At 51.8% G+C, this 20,915-nt stretch overlaps 1 protein-coding gene across 6 annotated transcripts in view; it reads right to left on the bottom strand.

Moving 5' to 3' along the window:
• hectd1 (HECT domain containing 1) overlaps nucleotides 1-20,915 on the bottom strand; it is a 43,692-nt gene that overhangs the window by 10,777 nt on the left and 12,000 nt on the right. For 4 of the 6 annotated variants that reach the window (XM_030355735.1, XM_030355737.1, XM_030355736.1 and 1 more), the window contains exons 12-33: nucleotides 19,912-20,053; nucleotides 18,807-18,977; nucleotides 17,569-17,791; nucleotides 15,944-16,207; nucleotides 15,261-15,472; nucleotides 13,793-13,939; nucleotides 12,175-12,269; nucleotides 11,858-11,963; nucleotides 11,168-11,302; nucleotides 10,832-10,971; nucleotides 10,192-10,404; nucleotides 9,317-9,594; nucleotides 8,611-8,784; nucleotides 6,917-7,867; nucleotides 4,554-4,775; nucleotides 4,290-4,423; nucleotides 3,548-3,704; nucleotides 3,085-3,307; nucleotides 2,239-2,293; nucleotides 1,462-1,699; nucleotides 730-812; nucleotides 17-144 (exon numbers count right to left, since the gene is read on the bottom strand). In XM_030355735.1, the coding sequence (XP_030211595.1) occupies nucleotides 17-144; nucleotides 730-812; nucleotides 1,462-1,699; nucleotides 2,239-2,293; nucleotides 3,085-3,307; nucleotides 3,548-3,704; nucleotides 4,290-4,423; nucleotides 4,554-4,775; nucleotides 6,917-7,867; nucleotides 8,611-8,784; nucleotides 9,317-9,594; nucleotides 10,192-10,404; nucleotides 10,832-10,971; nucleotides 11,168-11,302; nucleotides 11,858-11,963; nucleotides 12,175-12,269; nucleotides 13,793-13,939; nucleotides 15,261-15,472; nucleotides 15,944-16,207; nucleotides 17,569-17,791; nucleotides 18,807-18,977; nucleotides 19,912-20,053 (4,491 nt within the window). The remainder of the gene's footprint in view (nucleotides 1-16; nucleotides 145-729; nucleotides 813-1,461; nucleotides 1,700-2,238; nucleotides 2,294-3,084; nucleotides 3,308-3,547; nucleotides 3,705-4,289; nucleotides 4,424-4,553; nucleotides 4,776-6,916; nucleotides 7,868-8,610; nucleotides 8,785-9,316; nucleotides 9,595-10,191; nucleotides 10,405-10,831; nucleotides 10,972-11,167; nucleotides 11,303-11,857; nucleotides 11,964-12,174; nucleotides 12,270-13,792; nucleotides 13,940-15,260; nucleotides 15,473-15,943; nucleotides 16,208-17,568; nucleotides 17,792-18,806; nucleotides 18,978-19,911; nucleotides 20,054-20,915) is intronic. The other 2 variants (XM_030355738.1, XM_030355739.1) reach the window with 2 other exon arrangements.

Raw genomic sequence — 20,915 nt, 5'->3', positions numbered from 1 at the left:
TCTTGTCGGTCCGTACCTGGAGGCCCCGAAGGCGGTGCAGGTGAAGTAGAGCTGCCGGGTCTCGAAGGGGATGAGGAAGGGGCACTTGGAGGTCAGCTGCTCACACCAGTCTGGTAGAGCACCACTGGCCAGAGCCAAGGGCTCCTGGGGAGAGAGAGAGAGAGAGACACTGGGTCAGCATGGAGAGAGAGAGACAGAGACACTGGGTCAGCATGGAGAGAGAGAGAGAGACAGAGAGACACTGGGTCAGCACGGAGAGAGAGAGAGAGAGAGAGAGAGAGAGAGAGAGAGAGAGAGAGAGAGAGAGAGAGAGAGAGAGAGAGAGAGAGAGAGAGAGAGAGAGAGAGAGAGAGAGAGAGAGAGAGAGAGAGAGAGAGAGAGAGAGAGAGAGAGAGAGAGAGAGACTGGGTCAGCATGGAGAGAGAGAGAGAGAGAGACAGAGAGACAGAGAGACACTGGGTCAGCATGGAGAGAGAGAGAGAGAGACACTGGGTCAGCATGGAGAGAGAGACACTGGGTCGGCATGTGGAGAGAGAGAGAGACAGAGACAGAGAGAGAGAGACAGACAGAGACAGAGAGAGAGAGAGAGAGAGACAGAGACACAGACACAGACAGAGAGAGAGAGAGAGAGAGAGAGAGAGAGAGAGAGAGAGAGAGAGAGAGAGAGAGAGAGCGACAAAGAGAGAGATAGAGACAGAGAGAGAGAGAGAGAATTGTGTGTTTTCTTACCTCTATCTGTTGCAGGATCTTGGTGGTGACCTTCTTACTGGTGAATTCATCTGGAGATGCGTTGAACTGTAACTCGTCCACTTCTACACACACAAATAAAAAAAACACACAAACAAACACACAGTTAACATTTGTATAAAAAATATGTACCAACAAATGCATGCCTACAAGCCTTGTCTGGTTCATTGGATCATTAGAATGTCTGAAGAACAATAAACAAAATAAAATGTTTATTATCTCACTATCCATCTGTCTTAAATAAGATACCTTCCACTGTGTACACAAGTCCTGTAGCGTTTAATTCCTGTCTTGCCTAACGTACCTTCCTGTCGGGTTTAGTCACTTCCTCTAGGGTTTAGTGACTTCCTGCAGAGTTGAGTGACTTCCTGTAGGGTTTAGTGACTTCCTGTGATGTGTGACACCCCCTTCCTGTAGGGTTTAGTGACTTCCTGCAGAGTTTAGTGACTTCCTGTATGGTTTAGTGACTTCCTGTATGGTTTAGTGACTTCCTGTTTGGCGTATCTCCCCTTCTTGTAGGGTTTAGTGACTTCCTGTTTGCCTAACGCCCCTTTCTGTAGTGTTTTGTGACTTCCTGTTTGGCGTAGCTCCCTTCCTGTAGTGTTTAGTGACTTCCTGTTTGGCGTAACTCCCCTTCCTGTAGTTTAGTGACTTCCTGTTTGGCGTAGCTCCCTTCCTGTAGTGTTTAGTGACTTCCTGTTTGGCGTGACGTACCTTCCTGTAGGGTGCGGGCGTTGGAGGCGGGGTCTCCGCCGATGATGTAGAGTATCCGTAGCAACTGGAGGACGTCCTCCACGCCGCAGGCGTTCTGCACGCAGCCCGCCTTGGCCTGCGCCGCCTCCCGGGCCGCGCCCAGGATCTCGCTGCTCTGATTGGACGACACGGAGCCCGGGCTCTGACCCCCGGGACGGATCCCACCGCCCCCACCTCCCAAACCGTGTTCACAGAACTCCTGGAGAGGGAAGGGGAGGAGTCAAACCATTGAGCTTAGCTTCCACCTAGCCTCCTCCTAGCAGTGATTTAGCTTAGCTCCTCCTAGTCAGAGTTTTAGCTGTAATGTAGCATAGCTCCCTCCTAGCCATGGCTACCTGTAATGTAGCTTAGCCTCTTCCTAGCCATTATTAGCTGTAATGTAGCTTAGCTTCCTCCAAGCAATTATTAGCTGTAATCTATCCTAGCTTCCTCCTAGTCACAGTTTTAGCTGTAATGTAGCTTAGCCTCCTCCTAGCCCTAGCTAACTGTAATGTAACTTAGCTTCATCCTAGCCGTAGCTAGCAGTAATGTAGCTTATCCTCCTCCTAATCATAGTTGTAGCTGTAATATAGCTTAGCTTCCTCCTAGCCATGGCTAACTGTAATGTAGCTTAGCCTCTTCCGAGCAATTATTAGCTGTAATGTATCTTGGCTTCCTCCTAGTAGAGCTAGCTGCTATGCAGCTCAGCTTCCTCCTAGCCATAGCTCGCTGTAATGTAACCAAGAAGGATCGTTTTACCATCTTGTAACTTTCTTTCTCTTTATCGCAGTCCTTCATCTCTCTGTACATTATCCTGTAAATGAGAAACGACAATTAGTGACACATAGACACACACAAAACAGAGTATATCCCAAAGGCTCAAAGGATAAGATAATTGATTAGAGTTAAGACTAACAGCAGCAAGATAAGGTGTGCTCTGGTTCAGTGATGATAACGTTCTCCGTACTCCAGGTGGGTTCAGGTTCTCAGGTAAGGTAACGTACTCTAGGTGGGCTCAGGTATGGTAACGTACTCCAGGTGGGCTCAGGTATGATAACATACTCCAGGTGGGCTCAGGTACTCAGGTGTAGGTGGGCTCAGGTATGGTAACGTGCTCTAGGTGGGCTCAGGTATGGTAACGTACTCCAGGTGGGCTCAGGTATGATAACGTACTCCAGGTGGGCTCAGGTACTCAGGTGTAGGTGGGCTCAGTTATGGGAACGTACTCTAGGTGGGCTCAGGTATGGTAACGTGCTCCAGGTGGGCTCAGGTATGGTAACGTGCTCCAGGTGGGCTCAGGTATGGTAACGTACGTGTAGGTGGGCTCAGGTATGGTAACGTACTCTAGGTGGGCTCAGTTATGGTAACGTACTCTAGGTGGGCTCAGGTATGGTAACGTACTCTAGGTGGGCTCAGGTATGGTAACGTACTCTAGGTGGGCTCAGGTATGGTAACGTACTCTAGGTGGGCTCAGGTATGGTAACGTGCTCCAGGTGGGCTCAGGTATGGTAACGTGCTCTAGGTGGGCTCAGGTATGGTAACGTGCTCTAGGTGGGCTCAGGTATGGTAACGTGCGTCTAGGTGGGCTCAGGTATGGTAACGTACGTGTAGGTGGGCTCCCAGATGCGCCGCAGCTTGTCGGACTTGACGGCCCCGCTGCAGGAGAGCTGCAGCAGCTTCTGGACGTAGTAGAAGATGGTGGACTTGTAGTTGGACAGGGGGAGCTCCACCTCGCGGGTGGTGCCCAGACCGGCCACCTTCAGCACCAGCGCCAGGTGGGGGGAGGGGGCGCACTCCACCTCCTCGGGCACCTCCATGCGGGGGGTACCTGCGTACACCGTCGGGGGGGGGGGGGGGGTTAACTGTAATGTAGCCTAGCATCCTCACGGCCATAGCTAGCAGGATTGCAACTTGGCTTCGCCCTAGACATAGCTGGAAGTCATTAATCAGAAAGGTCCACCTTGGAAGGATGGACATTTTGATTTTACATGTTTCTCCCCTTCATGACCGATGTGTCTCCCCCCCCCACCCCTCCTCCACTGTGAGCGGTCGTGTCTCAGGTGCGTACCTGGGGGGGGGATGTCCAGGTCTGTGGTCTGCTGGACGTTGGTCCGGCCGGGCCGGGGGTCGAAGGCCGGCACCAGGGCCGAGAACTGCCTCTTCAGGACGAAGTCGTCGTCCCACATCCTCCTCCTGCCGCCCTTCGTCTCGTACTCCTCCTCCTCCTGCACACACACACACACACACACACACACGCGTCATCAGACGGTCGCCGTGGTGATGTTACCATGGTGGAGCATTGCATATCGAACGTCTCAGCAGTAGTCATCGTCGTGGTGATACCGTTGTTGCTACGGTGATGATGTCACTGCATGCAAGGGGATGGTGTTGCCATGACAATGTATTGTGGCTATGGAGAAGATGTGATGGCGATGGGGTTGTTGCTATGGAGATGTTGTTGTTGCTATGGTGATGGTGCTGCTGCTTTGCGGATGGCGCTGTTGCTATGGCAAAAGTATAATTGCTACGGAGTAGGCGCTGTCGCTATGGGGAAGGTATGGATGCTAAAGTGATGGTAATGTTGCTATGACACTGAAGGTAATTAATACCCTGGAATAACCATGCAAACCATTTCCTGTTTCCACAGAAATAGAATAAGGGGAAAACAGGAAGTCCAAACATGTTTTTTTAAACATAAAAGCCAATAGTCCTGGACTAGAGCCTCTTAATGACCGCAGGCCTCCCGCTGACGGTCAGAAACCCCCCAGGGGCTCCCTGTGGCGGAGGAACCTGGCTGTGCACGGGCGTACCAGAACCTCCTCGTACTCCTGGTCCTCCTGGTTGTCGTCTTCGTTCTCGTCGTCGTCGTCGTCGGGCTCGGGGAGGTCCTCCTCGTCGTCCAGCTCGGCCAATAGCGTGTTAGCACGGCAGCTGTCCAGGAAGTCTACAGAGAGACGATAGGGGGTAAGGTAACTGTGTGTGCGTGTCTGTCTCTGTGACTGTGTGTGACTGTGTGTGTGTGTGTGACTGTGTGTGTGTTTGTGTGTGTGTGCGTGTGTGTGCGTGAGACTGACCGTAGAGAGAGAACTCCGCCTCCTGTCCCGTGTCGCTCTCGCTTGACGTCGACGTCAGGCTGGTCGTCAGGGTGTTGCTTAGCAACTGACCCACCGAGAGGCCGGTGGTTGCCGTGGCTACGTTGTTGCTGCTGGTCACTATGGAGGTTGACATGGTAACGGTGGAGTTGGTTCCAGTGGTGGTGAGGTTAGGGAAACTCTGAGCCCCCATGAGAGGAGACGCTACGTACACACACACACACACACACACACACGCAGACACAAACGCACACAAGCACACACACACAAACACACACACACAGACACACACACAAGCAAACACAAGCACACGCACACGCACGCACACACACACACACACACACACACGTCAAACTAAAGACATCAAGCAGTACTACGGTAATACTAACTAGCAGTGCTGAGGGCCGGTGTTGTACAGTAGTATTACAGTAGTACGTACTACTGTAGTTTCACAGTAGTATCATAGTAGTACCCCCTAGCAGTACTGGTGTTGCACCAGTAGTACTCAGTAGCAGTACTGTGTGCGTGTGTTGTATCAGCAGTATTAGAGTAGTACTACAGCAGCGTGTTGGTGTTGTATCAGTAGTATTACAGCAGTATTACAGTAGTACTACGGTAGTATCAGTACTCACTGGCGGTGCTGAGGGATAGTGTTGTATCAGTAGTATTACTGCAGTATTACAGTAGTACTACGGTAGTATCAGTACTCACTGGCGGTGCTGAGGGATAGTGTTGTATCAGTATTACAGTAGTACTACAGTAGTATCAGTACTCACTGGCGGTGCTGAGGGATAGTGTTGTATCAGTAGTATTACAGCAGTACTACAGTAGTACTACAGTAGTATCAGTACTCACTGGCGGTGCTGAGGGATAGTGTTGTATCAGTAGTATTACAGCAGTATTACAGTAGTACTACAGTAGTATCAGTACTCACTGGCGGTGCTGAGGGATAGTGTTGTATCAGTAGTATTACTGCAGTATTACAGTAGTACTACGGTAGTATCAGTACTCACTGGCGGTGCTGAGGGATAGTGTTGTATCAGTAGTATTACTGCAGTATTACAGTAGTACTACGGTAGTATCAGTACTCACTGGCGGTGCTGAGGGATAGTGTTGTATCAGTAGTATTACAGTAGTACTACAGTAGTATCAGTACTCACTGGCGGTGCTGAGGGATAGTGTTGTATCAGTAGTATTACAGCAGTACTACAGTAGTACTACAGTAGTATCAGTACTCACTGGCGGTGCTGAGGGATAGTGTTGTATCAGTAGTATTACAGCAGTATTACAGTAGTACTACAGTAGTATCAGTACTCACTGGCGGTGCTGAGGGATAGTGTTGTATCAGTAGTATTACTGCAGTATTACAGTAGTACTACGGTAGTATCAGTACTCACTGGCGGTGCTGAGGGATAGTGTTGTATCAGTAGTATTACAGCAGTATTACAGTAGTACTACAGTAGTATCAGTACTCACTGGCGGTGCTGAGGGATAGTGTTGTATCAGTAGTATTACTGCAGTATTACAGTAGTACTACGGTAGTATCAGTACTCACTGGCGGTGCTGAGGGATAGTGTTGTATCAGTAGTATTACAGCAGTATTACAGCAGTATTACAGTAGTACTACAGTAGTATCAGTACTCACTGGCGGTGCTGAGGGATAGTGTTGTATCAGTAGTATTACTGCAGTATTACAGTAGTACTACGGTAGTATCAGTACTCACTGGCGGTGCTGAGGGATAGTGTTGTATCAGTAGTATTACAGCAGTATTACAGTAGTACTACAGTAGTATCAGTACTCACTGGCGGTGCTGAGGGATAGTGTTGTATCAGTAGTATTACAGCAGTATTACAGTAGTACTACAGTAGTATCAGTACTCACTGGCGGTGCTGAGGGATAGTGTTGTATCAGTAGTATTACTGCAGTATTACAGTAGTACTACGGTAGTATCAGTACTCACTGGCGGTGCTGAGGGATAGTGTTGTATCAGTAGTATTACAGCAGTATTACAGTAGTACTACGGTAGTATCAGTACTCACTGGCGGTGCTGAGGGATAGTGTTGTATCAGTAGTATTACTGCAGTATTACAGTAGTACTACGGTAGTATCAGTACTCACTGGCGGTGCTGAGGGATAGTGTTGTATCAGTAGTATTACAGCAGTATTACAGTAGTACTACGGTAGTATCAGTACTCACTGGCGGTGCTGAGGGATAGTGTTGTATCAGTAGTATTACAGCAGTATTACAGTAGTACTACGGTAGTATCAGTACTCACTGGCGGTGCTGAGGGATAGTGTTGTATCAGTAGTATTACAGTAGTACTACAGTAGTATCAGTACTCACTGGCGGTGCTGAGCGCGTTGCGCCCCAGCGTGTTGGTGTTGTTGTCGCTGCTGCTGCGGGACAGGTTCATGTTGTTGGTGGCGTTGGTGCGCGACATGTTGGGCGCGCGGCGGACGAAGGCCTCCATGAGGCAGCTGGCCTCGCGCGACGACAGGTTGGGCACGCTGGCGCTGGAGCTCATGGGGCCCCCGGCCGCCAGCAGGGAGCTGACCGAGAGCCGCGCCCCCGCCGCCGAGCAGAGGGGCCGCTGGGTGGGCGCGTCCTTCCCGGACGCCTCCGACACCGAGCTGACGTCGGGCGAGCTCACGCTCACCAGCCCCATGGAGATGGCGGCGGCCGGGTCCGTCCCCGTGGGGGCGCCGGCGGCCGCCGCCGCCGCCGCCGACTCAATGTCCTGCGAGTCCTCCCCGCCGCCGCGCGGCCCCGGGCACGCCTCCGTCACCGAGGACAGCACCACCACGGGCTCCTGCTGCTGTCCGTCAAACCCAAGCCCGCCTCCCGTCCCCGCGCCGATCGGGACCCCCAGCCCCGTGTCCGACAGCGGGCCCCCCTCCCCCCTGCGGTCCGGCCGCGGGCCCCCCGGGCCCCCCAGGGAGCTCAGGCTGATGTCGGAGGAGGACGCTATGCTGCACACTGAGCTGGTGCTGCCCTTCCTGCTGGCCGCGCTGGCCCCGCCCCTCTCGGGGCAGTTGTTCTTCACCAGGCTGCTCCACGACTGGCCCAGCCCCGGGGAGAGCCCCGGCCCCGGGGAGGGGCCCGGCGCGGGGCCGGCCGGGGGTCCCAGCGCGGCGGAGGCGGGTCCTGTAACAGTGGATGAGACAGGTTTGTGTGACGGGGCGGTAGCAGAGGACTCGGGGTCGTACCCCGGCGCAAGCCTGAGGTCAAACTTCCCTTCGGCGCCCATACGGTAAGAGTTAGAGCCGCCGGAGTCCCAGGTCACATCCATCCAGCCTGGAACACACAGGAAGGTAGCGGGCAGCAGGTCAGACAGGCGGCCCACGCACACAGCCGCCACCCCCACACTCAGGACCACGGGACGCACCGGGGACCGCACTGGGAGGGGCCTCTGGACTGGTGCACGCCGCCCAGTACGTTCACCGCGGTGGGAGGCTAAGAGGAAGGCTTTTAAAGAGGGGGGGGGGGGGGGGGGTCTAGTGATGTGGCCGGGGGGGTGTGGCAGAAACAGACAAGGACAGAAGAAGAAACAGAGGCGACAACGCAAGAGGGGCAAGCAACCGCCGAGAGTGTACCTGCGTGTGTACCTTTGTGTACCTGCGTGTGTGTGTACCTGCGTGTGTGTCCCTCAGTGTGTGTCCCTTTGTATCCCTGTGTGTGGCCCCATGTGTGAACCTTTTTGTACCTGTGTGTGTCCCTGGTGTGTGTACCTTTGTGTCCCTGTGTGTATCCCTCTTTGTGTACCTGTGTGTGTCCCTTTTTGTGTACCTGTGTCTCCCTCTGTGTGTCCGTGTGTGTCCCTGTGTGTCTCTCTGTGTGTGTCTCTGTGTGTGTCTCTGTGTGTGTCTCTGTGTGTGTCTCTGTGTGTGTCTCTGTGTGTGTCTCTGTGTGTGTCTCTGTGTGTGTCTCTGTGTGTGTCTCTGTGTGTCAGTATTTAAGAGCGGGCTACGAGCTAGCACACTAGCTAGTATTCTCCGCGGGGCGGTCCCCAGCGCGGGCCGGTCCCACCAGGTCCTCACCGTTGTGGGCCTCCCCGGTCACCGTCCCCTCCCCGGCAGTGCCGTCCTGGTCGCGCCACTTCCAGTCGATGCCCCGCACCACGCGGGCCCCGGGGACGATGTACTTCATCACCTGGGAGCGGAACAGACGCCGCTGGCGCCGCAGGTTAGCCTCCGCCTCCTTCACAGCCTTACCTGGAGGAGGAGGAGGAGGAGGAGGAGGAGGAGGAGGAGGAGAGGGAGGAGGAGGAGGAGAGGGAGGAGGAGGAGGAGAGGGAGGAGGAAGAGCAGAAATGAGGCAGGAGGAGAAGGAAGAGGAGGAGGAGGAGGAGAGGGAGGAGGAGGAGAAGGAGAGGGAGGAGGAGGAGGAGGAGGAGGAGGAGGAGGAGGAGGAGGAGAGGGAGGAGGAGGATGAGGAGGAGGAGGAGGAGGAGGAGGAGGAGGAGGAGCAAGAGGAGGAGGAGGAGCAGGAGGAGTGAGGGAGATCAACAGATATAGGGTATCAGACAAAGAGCCAGGCTGTTTACCTAGCTGGTCCTCACAGACAGACAGACAGACAGACAGACAGACAGACAGACAGACAGTCAGACAGTCAGACAGTCAGACAGACAGACAGACAGACAGTCAGACAGGCGTGCGTTACCTAGCTGGTCCTCACAGACAGACAGACAGGCTGTACCTAGCTGGTCCTCACAGACAGACAGACAGACAGACAGGCGTGCGTTACCTAGCTGGTCCTCACAGACGGCGGTGACGGTGCCGTAGACCTCGAGCCCGGACAGGGAGAGGTAGTGGGTCTGACCGCTGGCGTTCTTCCCCATCTGCCGGATGCGGACGTGCCTCCAGCCCTGCCGCTCGTCCCGGCTGGCCTCCAGGGGCCAGCTGGCCGTGGAGCCCGGCTCGTTGAGGCTGCAGTCGTCCACGTGGGTGTACAGCGTGGTCCAGCTCTGGCCGTCCTTAGACACCTGGAACACCCAGTTCCTCAACGCGGAGCGCCCATAGCCCCTGGAGAGAGACGGGAGGGAGGGAGGGGGGGAGAGAGAGAGACAGAGAGAGAGAGAGAGAGAGAGAGAGAGAGAGAGAGAGAGAGAGAGAGAGAGAGAGAGAGAGAGAGAGAGAGAGAGAGAGAGAGAGAGAGAGAGAGAGAGAGAGAGAGAGAGAGAGAGAGAGAGAGAGAGAGAGAGAGAGAGACGGAGAGAGAGACAGAGAGACAGAGAGAGAGAGAGAGAGAGACAGAGAGAGAGAGAGAGAGAGAGACAGAGACAGAGCGACAGAGAGAGTTTAGGTTTGTGTCTCAGTCTGTTTAGGGTACGTTAGGTTTCCTACCTGGCGTGTCTCAGTGTGTTGAGGGTGCGTTAGGTTTCCTACCTGGCGTGTCTCAGTGTGTTGAGGGTGCATTAGGTTTCAGTGTGTTTAGGGTGCGTTAGGTTTCCTACCTGGCGTGTCTCAGGGTGTTCAGGTGCGTTAGGTTTCCTACCTGGCGTGTCTCAGTGTGTTGAGGGTGCGTTAGGTTTCCTACCTGGCGTGTCTCAGTGTGTTTAGGGTGCATTAGGTTTCCTACCTGGCGTGTCTCAGGGTGTTCAGGTGCGTTAGGTTTCCTACCTGGCGTGTCTCAGGGTGTACGCGGAGGGGAGGACCCAGAGCCCCAGGTCGACGGCGAACCAGGCATTCTTGTCGTCGTTGGTGTGGCAGTTGAGGGCGGAGCTATCCCGGCTCAGGATGTCCTCCAGCCGGCCGTAGGGGAGGTTCCGCCCCTCTGACGAGGTCACCACCACCAGCCCGTAGGCCGCGGGGTTCACCCACTCATAGGCCGTCCTGGCGGAGCAGGGACAAGAATCAAACCAACCCCCGGACCACATGACCTCCGAGGTCCAATCACAACACAGGAATAAACCACACAGTAGCCAGCACCACCATACCAAACCACCAGTGGTGCTGTTCTAATCCCAGTGGTGCTGGTCTAATCCCAGTGGTGCTGGTCTAATCCCAGTGGTGCTGGTCTAATCCCAGTAGTGCTGGTCTAATCCCAGTGGTCTATTCCCAGTGGTGCTGGTCTAATCCCAGTGGTCTAATCCCAGTGGTGCTGGTCTAATCCCAGTGGTGCTGGTCTAATCCCAGTGGTGCTGGTCTAATCCCAGTGGTGCTGGTCTAATCCCAGTGGTGCTGCTCTAATCCCAGTGGTCTAATCCCAGTGGTGCTGGTCTAATCCCAGTGGTGCTGGTCTAATCCCAGTGGTCCTTACTTGGCGTTGGTGCCGACCCAGTAGACGATGCCGTTCTCGTCGAAGTCGTGCTGGTGTCTGAAGGTGAAGCTCTGGCCCTCCCGCAGCTTCCTCACCAGCACGAAGGACGAGCGCTCAAAGTCGTACCACTGCTTGGCCACCTGGGGGGGGGGGAGAGGTCAGGGGTCAGAGGTCAAGAGGGGTCAGCAGGGGGTCAGGGGCAGTGTGTGTGTGTGTGTGTGTGTGTGTGTGTGTGTGTGTGTGTGTGTGTGTGTGTGTGTGTGTGTGTGTGTGTGTGTGTGTGTGTGTGTGTGTGTGTGTGTGTGTGTGTGTGTGTGTGTGTGTGTGTGTGTGTACCATCTTCAGCAGGTACTGCTCCAGGGACTCCACGGTGGCGAGCGGCTCCATCTTCAGCATGCGTCCGGTGCGGTCGATCAGCGCCGTCTCCCCGGGGCCGCGCTCCAACCGGAACCGCAGCCGCCGCGTCAGGATCTGACACCACAGCATCACGTCACATCATCACATCATCACATCACATGGTCACATGATCACATCACATCATCACACCACATCATCACACCACATGATCACAAGATCACGTCATCACAAAATCACATCACATGATCCCATGATCACATCACATGATCACATCATCTCATCACATGATCACATCACTTGATCACGTCCCAAGATCACATCAAATCATCACAAGATCACATCACATGATCACACAACATGATCACATGATCACATCACATGATCACATGATCACACAACATGATCACACGATCACATCATATCATCACAAGATCACATCACATGATCACATCACATGATCACACAACATGATCACATGATCACATCACATGATCACACAACATGATCACATCACATGATCACACAACATGATCACATGATCACATCACATGATCACACAACATGATCACATCATTACATCACATCATCACATCACATGATCACAAGATGACCCCACATGGTCACTGGATCATACCCCCCAGACCGGGTCGTCCTGTAGGGCGTGTGTACCTGCAGGTTGTAGGTGGAGCCCGGGGTGTCGTACAGGTGCAGAGGGAGCCTCTCGATGGACTCCAACACGGCAATCAGCTTACGCACCAGAGCTACAGCGGGACGACTACACACACACACACACACACACACACACACACACACACACACACACACACACACACACACACACACACACACACACACACACACACACACACACACACACACACACACACACAGTCAGCAGGGGGCCGGAGCAGAGGTCTTCACGGCCTGCAGTAGGCGCCCCTCTCAGGACGGGGCGGGGCGGGGCGGGGGCGGGGGTGGGACCGTACCTCTCGTTGTCCTCGTTCTCGCTGAAGGCCGCCTTGAACACGATGATCCTCTCCATCAGAGGCTTGCAGTCCTGTTTGGCATCCCCGTCAGCACTCTGGAGAACACACACACACACACACATAGTCAATACACACACAAACATAGACAACAAACACACACACACACACACACACACCGAACACACACACACAATACACTAAATGAAATGGTAGATAGTTGACTATTCAGCAATGTGACAGATTTAAAGGTTAGATACTGGACTATAAAGCAGTGTGACAGCGTTAAAGGGTAGATACTGGACTATAAAGCAGTGTGACAGATTTAAAGGGTAGATACTGGACTATAAAGCAGTGTGACAGATTTAAAGGGTAGATGCTGGACTATACAGCAGTGTGACAGTGTTAAAGGGTAGATGCTGGACTATAAAGCAGTGTGACAGTGTTAAAGGGTAGATGCTGGACTATAAAGCAGTGTGACAGATTTAAAGGGTAGATACTGGACTATAAAGCAGTGTGACAGCGTTAAAGGGTAGATACTGGACTATAAAGCAGTGTGACAGCGTTAAAGGGTAGATACTGGACTATAAAGCAGTGTGACAGATCTAAAGGGTAGATACTGGACTATAAAGCAGTGTGACAGTGTTAAAGGGTAGATACTGGACTATACAGCAGTGTGACAGTGTTAAAGGGTAGATACTGGACTATACAGCAGTGTGACAGTGTTAAAGGGTAGATGCTGGACTATAAAGCAGTGTGACAGATTTAAAGGGTAGATGCTGGACTATACAGCAGTGTGACAGTGTTAAAGGGTAGATGCTGGACTATACAGCAGTGTGACAGCGTTAAAGGGTAGATGCTGGACTATAAAGCAGTGTGACAGATTTAAAGGGTAGATGCTGGACTATAAAGCAGTGTGACAGATTTAAAGGGTAGATGCTGGACTATACAGCAGTGTGACAGTGTTAAAGGGTAGATACTGGACTATAAAGCAGTGTGACAGATTTAAAGGGTAGATGCTGGACTATACAGCAGTGTGACAGATTTAAAGGGTAGATGCTGGACTATACAGCAGTGTGACAGTGTTAAAGGGTAGATGCTGGACTATACAGCAGTGTGACAGCGTTAAAGGGTAGATGCTGGACTATACAGCAGTGTGACAGATTTAAAGGGTAGATGCTGGACTATACAGCAGTGTGACAGATCTAAAGGGTAGATACTGGACTATAAAGCAGTGTGACAGCGTTAAAGGGTAGATACTGGACTACACAGCAGTGTGACAGTGTTAAAGGGTAGATACTGGACTATAAAGCAGTGTGACAGATCTAAAGGGTAGATACTGGACTATACAGCAGTGTGACAGATTTAAAGGGTAGATACTGGACTATAAAGCAGTGTGACAGCGTTAAAGGGTAGATACTGGACTATACAGCAGTGTGACAGCGTTAAAGGGTAGATACTGGACTATACAGCAGTGTGACAGATCTAAAGGGTAGATACTGGACTATACAGCAGTGTGACAGTGTTAAAGGGTAGATGCTGGACTATACAGCAGTGTGACAGTGTTAAAGGGTAGGTACTGGACTATACAGCAGTGTGACAGTGTTAAAGGGTCCCCTACGTTGTTGAGCACGGTGAAGAGGGCCTGGACCAGTCCACTGCTACACATCTCGTAGGGGGAGATGGTGTTCTCGTCCTTCAGCACCACGATCAGGTTCTCTAGGGCCGTCTTCATCAGGTCCCTCCACGTGTTCTCGCCCTCCACGCACTGGAGCACAGCAGGTAACAAGCGTTACAACACAACGTGTAACAGGTGTTGCAACACAACGTGTAACAGGCGTTACAACACAACACGTAAAACAGCAGGTTACACGCTTTACAACACAACGTGCAACACGTGTTACAACAAAACACGGCAGGTTACACACGTTACAACACAAAACGTAACAAAGCATGTACAAAGCGTTACAACTAGGGTTGCCGCGGTATACGGTATTACCGGTGTTGAGGCCAACACCGAGTTATTATTATTTATTTTTTCCAGTAATAAAAAAGATTATCTGTAAAAATGAATAATATAATTATAACTAGGAAAATACAAATGTGTAAAATAGGCCAGTTCTGCTCTGTGTGGAAGAAATTGGCGTGCTTCCTTACAAGACAACATTACATAGCAACGCCGGTAAACAAACCCCACGAAGCCCAATCCCTACGAGAGCTCCCCGCGCTACGGCCATCCGGAGGCGCACAGAGCTATTGGCCGTGATATTATCTATAAAATTATATTCTACCATTATATATAGAACGTTATAAGAAGCTGTCACCGAGAATTGGCGCGCTGCCAGGCGCTGTCACCGAGTGTGAGAGGAGAGTTGACGGAGAAGATGGCGGTTGACCTAGTTTCAAAGTTTATACCGTTTATACTCGGTAATGCCGGTGTTGACACGAGTGTATTACCCGGTGTGAAAATGTCCACACCGCGACAACCCTAGTTACAACACAACGTGTATAACACGCGTTACATCACTGGAACACAACATGTAACACGCGTTACAACACAAAAAGTAACACATGTAACACGCGTTACAACACAAAAAGTAACACAACATGTAACATGCTTTACAACACAACTGTAACACACGTTAGGACAAACACACCATGCAACACCCCTGCACGGGCGTGCTCACCTGTGTGTCTGTGTGCCCACCTGTGTGTGTGTGTGTGTGCCCGTGTGTGTGCCCGTGTGTGTGCCCGTGTGTGTGCGTCCGTGTGTGTGCCCGTGTGTGTGTGTGTGTGTGTGTGTGTGTGTGTGTGTGTGTGTGTGTGTGTGTGTGTGTGTGTGTGTGTGTGTGTCCACCTGTGTTTGTGTGTGTGTGCCCACCTGTGTGTGTGTGTGTGTGTGTGTGTGCGCGCCCACCTGTGTGTGTGTGTGTGTCTGTGTGTGTGTGTGCCCACCTGTGTGTGTGTGTGTGTGCGCGCCCACCTGTGTGTGTCTGTGTGTGTGCGTTCCCACCTGTGTGTGTGTGCGTTCCCACCTGTGTGTGTGTGTGCGCGCCCACCTGTGTGTGTCTGTGTGTGTGTGTGCCCACCTGTGTGTGTGTGTGCAGCTCCCAGGCCGACTCCAGCTGGGTGGCGATGTTTCTGAGCGTGACCACCACGCCCCGCGGCATGCTCTCCACCGCCTTGAAGTGGTCGTCGTACAGCTCGCGGGCCGCGCAGCGCACCTTCTGCTTGGTCTTCTCCAGCTTGGAGCGCAGCTTCCTGCCGCGCTTCCCGCTCCAGCCCGTCACGAACTCTGAGCCTGACGCACACAGGGGCACACAAAGTTAGACACACATACATACATTACACACACAAACACAAATGTATACACATGCACGCACACAAAGTTATACACATGCACACACAAACTCAGTTATACACACACACACACACAAGTTATACACATGCACACACACACAATCAGTTATACACACACACACACACACACACACAGTTATACAAATAAATACAAACAGGTATACATACACACAAACACACAGTTAAACACACACAGTTATACACATAGTTATATACAAAGGTATAAACACACACAAACACGCTGAGTTATGCACATACACACAAACAAACACAGTTATACACAGTCACCCACACGCACAGAGTTAAACACACACACACACACACACACACACACACAGCCACAGCCAGCTAGCCGGCCAGCAGAAGCAGCCGGCCAGTAGAAGCAGCCAGCCAGTAGCAGCAGCCGTCTCACCCAGGGAGGTCTCGGCGGTGAAGGAGTGCTTGGTCCCTCGGTTGGACTCGAAGATGAAGCCGGGCAGGTCCTCCCTGAGGATGGTGGCCTGCTGGCCGTCTGAGTTGTGGATGGCCATCTCGCCGTCCTTCAGACATGTCAGGGACCAGTTGCCCACCGTCAGCTTGCTGGGGGCCACGCAGGACAGGATGGGCTGGCTGGAGGTGGAGGGCTTCACCTGGCTGCGGGCCCTCTGCAGCTTCTCCAGGAACTCACTGCGGGACTCTGCAGAGAGGCAGAGAGACCGTCAGACACAGAGAGACAGTCAGACACAGAGACACAGTCAGACACACAGAGACAGAGACACAGTCAGACACACAGAGACAGAGACACAGTCAGACACACAGAGAGACAGTCAGACACACAGAGACAGTCAGACACACAGAGACAGTCAGACACACAGAGACAGTCAGACACAGAGAGACAGAGACACAGTCAGACACACAGAGAGACAGTCAGACACACAGAGACAGTCAGACACACAGAGACAGTCAGACACACAGAGACAGAGACACAGTCAGACACACAGAGAGACAGTCAGACACACAGAGACAGTCAGACACAGAGAGACACAGTCAGACACACAGTCAGACACACAGAGAGACAGTCAGACACACAGAGACAGTCAGACACACAGAGACAGTCAGACACACAGAGACACAGTCAGACACACAGAGAGACAGTCAGACACAGAGAGACAGTCAGACACAGAGACACAGTCAGACACACAGAGAGACAGTCAGACACACAGAGACGGTCAGACTACCAGAGAGACAGTCAGACCCACAGAGAGACGGTCAGACAGAGACACAGTCAGACCCACAGAGACAGTCAGACCCACAGAGAGACACTAAGACACAGAGAGACGATCAGACAGAGACACAGTCAGACCCACAGAGACAGTCAGACCCACAGAGAGACAGTGAGACACAGAGAGACGTCAGACAGAGACACAGTCAGACCCACAGAGAGACAGTAAGACACAGAGAGACAGTCAGACACACAGAGACAGTCAGACCCACAGAGACAGTCAGACCCACAGAGACAGTCAGACCCACAGAGACACAGTCAGACCCACAGAGACAGTCAGACCCACAGAGACAGTCAGACCCACAGAGACAGTAAGACCCACAGAGAGACGGTCAGACAGAGACACAGTCAGACCCACAGAGACAGTCAGACCCACAGAGACAGTCAGACCCACAGAGACAGTCAGACCCACAGAGACAGTCAGACCCACAGAGAGACAGTCAGACCCACAGAGAGACGGTCAGACAGAGACACAGTCAGACCCACAGAGACAGTCAGACCCACAGAGAGACACCGAGACACAGAGAGACGGTCAGACAGAGACACAGTCAGACCCACAGAGAGACAGTGAGACACAGAGAGACGGTCAGACAGGGACACAGTCAGACCCACAGAGACAGTCAGACCCACAGAGAGACGGTTAGACAGAGACACAGTCAGACCCACAGAGAGACAGTCAGACCCACAGAGAGACAGTCAGACCCACAGAGACAGTCAGACCCACAGAGACAGTGAGAGACACAGAGAGACAGTTCCATATGTGTGTGTGTCCGTACCAGAGCTGTCCGAGCCGCCCTCAGGGCTGCCACTGGAGTACATGGTGGCCAGCTTGCCGTCCAGGATGAAGCGGAACCAGCCGTTGGACCCGTTGGACAGCTCCAGCGCCGCGGCGTCTGACCAGATGTAGAGGCAGTCCCGCCCCCGGATGATGGACCAGTCCCTCCAGTGGTACGGCTTCCCCTGGACGATCTCCCTGGCCTCCTCCTGCACCTCCTCCTCCTGGTGGGGGAGACATGAGCCTGATGTCATCACAATGCTCCTCCTCCTCCTGCTGCTCCTCCACTAGCTCCTCCCCCTGCTCCACCACTAGCTCCTCCTCCTCCTGCTCCACCACTAGCTCCTCCTCCTGCTCCTCCACTAGCTCCTCCTCCTCCTGCTCCACCACTAGCTCCTCCCCCTGCTCCACCACTAGCTCCTCCTCCTGCTCCACCACTAGCTCCTCCTCCTGCTCCTCCACTAGCTCCTCCTCCTGCTCTACCACTAGCTCCTCCTCCTGTCCCACCACTAGCTCCTCCTCCTGCTCCTCCACTAGCTCCTCCTCCTGCTCCACCACTAGCTCCTCCTCCTGCTCCACCACTAGCTCCTCCTCTCCTCCTTCACCACTAGCTCCTCCTCCTGCTCCACCACTGGCTCCTCCTCCTGCTCCACCACTAGCTCCTCCTCTCCTCCTTCACCACTAGCTCCTCCTCCTGCTTCACCACTAGCTCCTCCTCCTGCTCCACCACAAGCTCCTCCTCCTGCTCCTCCACTAGCTCCTCCTCCTGCTCCTCCACTAGCTCCTCCTCCTCCTGCTCCTCCACTAGCTCCTCCTCCTGCTCCACCACTAGCTCCTCCTCCTGTCCCACCACTAGCTCCTCCTCCTGCTCCACAACTAGCTCCTCCTCCTGCTCCTCCACTAGCTCCTCCTCCTGTCCCACCACTAGCTCCTCCTCCTGTCCCACCACTAGCTCCTCCTCCTGCTCCTCCACTAGCTCCTCCTCCTGCTCCACCACTAGCTCCTCCTCCTGTCCCACCACTAGCTCCTCCTCCTGCTCCACAACTAGCTCCTCCTCCTGCTCCTCCACTAGCTCCTCCTCCTGTCCCACCACTAGCTCCTCCTCCTGTCCCACCACTAGCTCCTCCTCCTGCTCCTCCACTAGCTCATTCTCCTGTCCCACCACTAGCTCCTCCTCCTGTCCTCCGTGTCTACTCCGTGTCTACTCCATGTACACGGCTCGCTGACCCCTTTTTGTACCTTCTCGGGTTTGGCCTCGTCCTCCGTCTCGTCGTCCGAGGACGGCCCGGCCAGCGTGGACACCTTGTTGATGACCCCCAGCCGGGCCAGCTGGTCCAGGAACACGTCGCCCCCCTTATCCACCAGGTCCCGGATGATCTGGAGCGCCAGCAGGTGGCCGTCGTCATCCTCCTGTAGGGGGGGGGGGGGGGGGGGCATCAGCATAGTAGTATCAACAACAGGTGTAGTATTATGTTAGTAACGTATTATAGTATCAGCATAGTAGTATCAACAACAGCCGTAGTATTGTTAGTAACGTATTATAGTATCAGCATAGTAGTATCAACAACAGCTGTAGTATTATGTTAGTAACGTATTATAGTATCAGCATCATAGTAGTATCAACAACAGGTGTAGTATTATGTTAGTAACGTATTATAGTATCATCATAGTATCAACAACAGGTGTAGTATTATGTAAGTAACGTATTATAGTATCAGCATCATAGTAGTATCAACAACAGGTGTAGTATTATGTTAGTAATGTATAATGTCAGGATAGTATCATCATAGTAGTATTAAGTACAGGTGTGTGTAGTATTATATTAGTAACTTATTATAGCATCAACATAGTAGTATCAAGTAGAGGTGTATAGTATTACAGTAGGATAGCATCATCATAGTAGTATCAAGTAGAGGTGTATAGTATTACATTAAGGTAGTATCATCATAGTAGTATCAAGTAGAGGTGTATAGTATTACGTTAAGGTAGTATCATCATAGTAGTATCAAGTAGAGGTGTAGCATTATATTAGTAACGTATTGGGTTAGGAGTATCATCATAGTAGTATCAAGAACAGGTGTATAGTACTATGTGAGCATAGTATAAGGTTAGCATAGTATCACCATAGTCCAGGATTATAAAGTATAGGTTTATGGTATAGTTTGCTAACATTATCCTATAATGTGTAGTATATGGTGTTTGGTAAATGTAGTGCAGTGTGTAGTACAGTGTGTAGCAGTGTGTAGTACAGTGTGCAGCAGTGTGTAGTACAGTGTGCAGCAGTGTGCAGCAGTGTGTAGTACAGTGTGCAGCAGTGTGTAGCACAGTGTGCAGCAGTGTGTACCTCCTGGTCCAGAACAGTAGCAGTGATCTCCACTAACACGGTGGGCAGGTTGTGGATGTACAGCGTGTGGACGCCGTCCTCCTTCAGGAGCAGCTCACTGCTGTAGTGAACCATCTTCCTGATCAGGGCCAGACTCGCCTTCCTGCGACCACACAACGTACACACAGTATTAGACACACACACTATGAACATACACACAGTATTATACACACATACAGCACACACACACTATGAACATACACACAGTATTATACACACATACAGCACACACACACTATCAACATACACACAGTATTATACACACACACAGTACACACACACTATCAACATACACACAGTATTATACACACACACTATCAACATACACACAGTATTATACACACACACTATCAACATACACACAGTATTATACACACATACAGCACACACACACTATCAACATACACACAGTATTATACACACACACAGTACACACACACTATCAACATACACACAGTATTATACACACACACTATCAACATACACACAGTATTATACACACACACTATCAACATACACACAGTATTATACACACATACAGCATGCACACACTATCAACATACACACAGTATTATACACACATACAGTACACACACACTATCAACATACACACAGTATTATACACACATACAGTACACACACACTATCAACGTACTCACAGTATTATACACACATACAGCACACACACACTATCAACATACACACAGTATTATACACACATACAGCACACACACACTATCAACATACACACAGTATTATACACATGCAGTACATACACACTATCAACATACACACAGTATTATACACACATGCAGTACATACACACTATCAACATACACACAGTATTATACACACATACAGTACACACACACTATCAACGTACACACAGTATTATACACACACACACACACACACACAGTACACACACACTATCAACATACTCACAGTATTATACACACACACAG

Source organism: Gadus morhua, chromosome 5 (genome assembly GCF_902167405.1).
Source record: "Gadus morhua chromosome 5, gadMor3.0, whole genome shotgun sequence".
In the NCBI taxonomy this organism is placed as follows: Eukaryota; Metazoa; Chordata; class Actinopteri; order Gadiformes; family Gadidae; genus Gadus; species Gadus morhua.
Note: the sequence above shows the minus strand (reverse complement) of the source record. Positions and strands in the feature narration are given on the sequence as shown.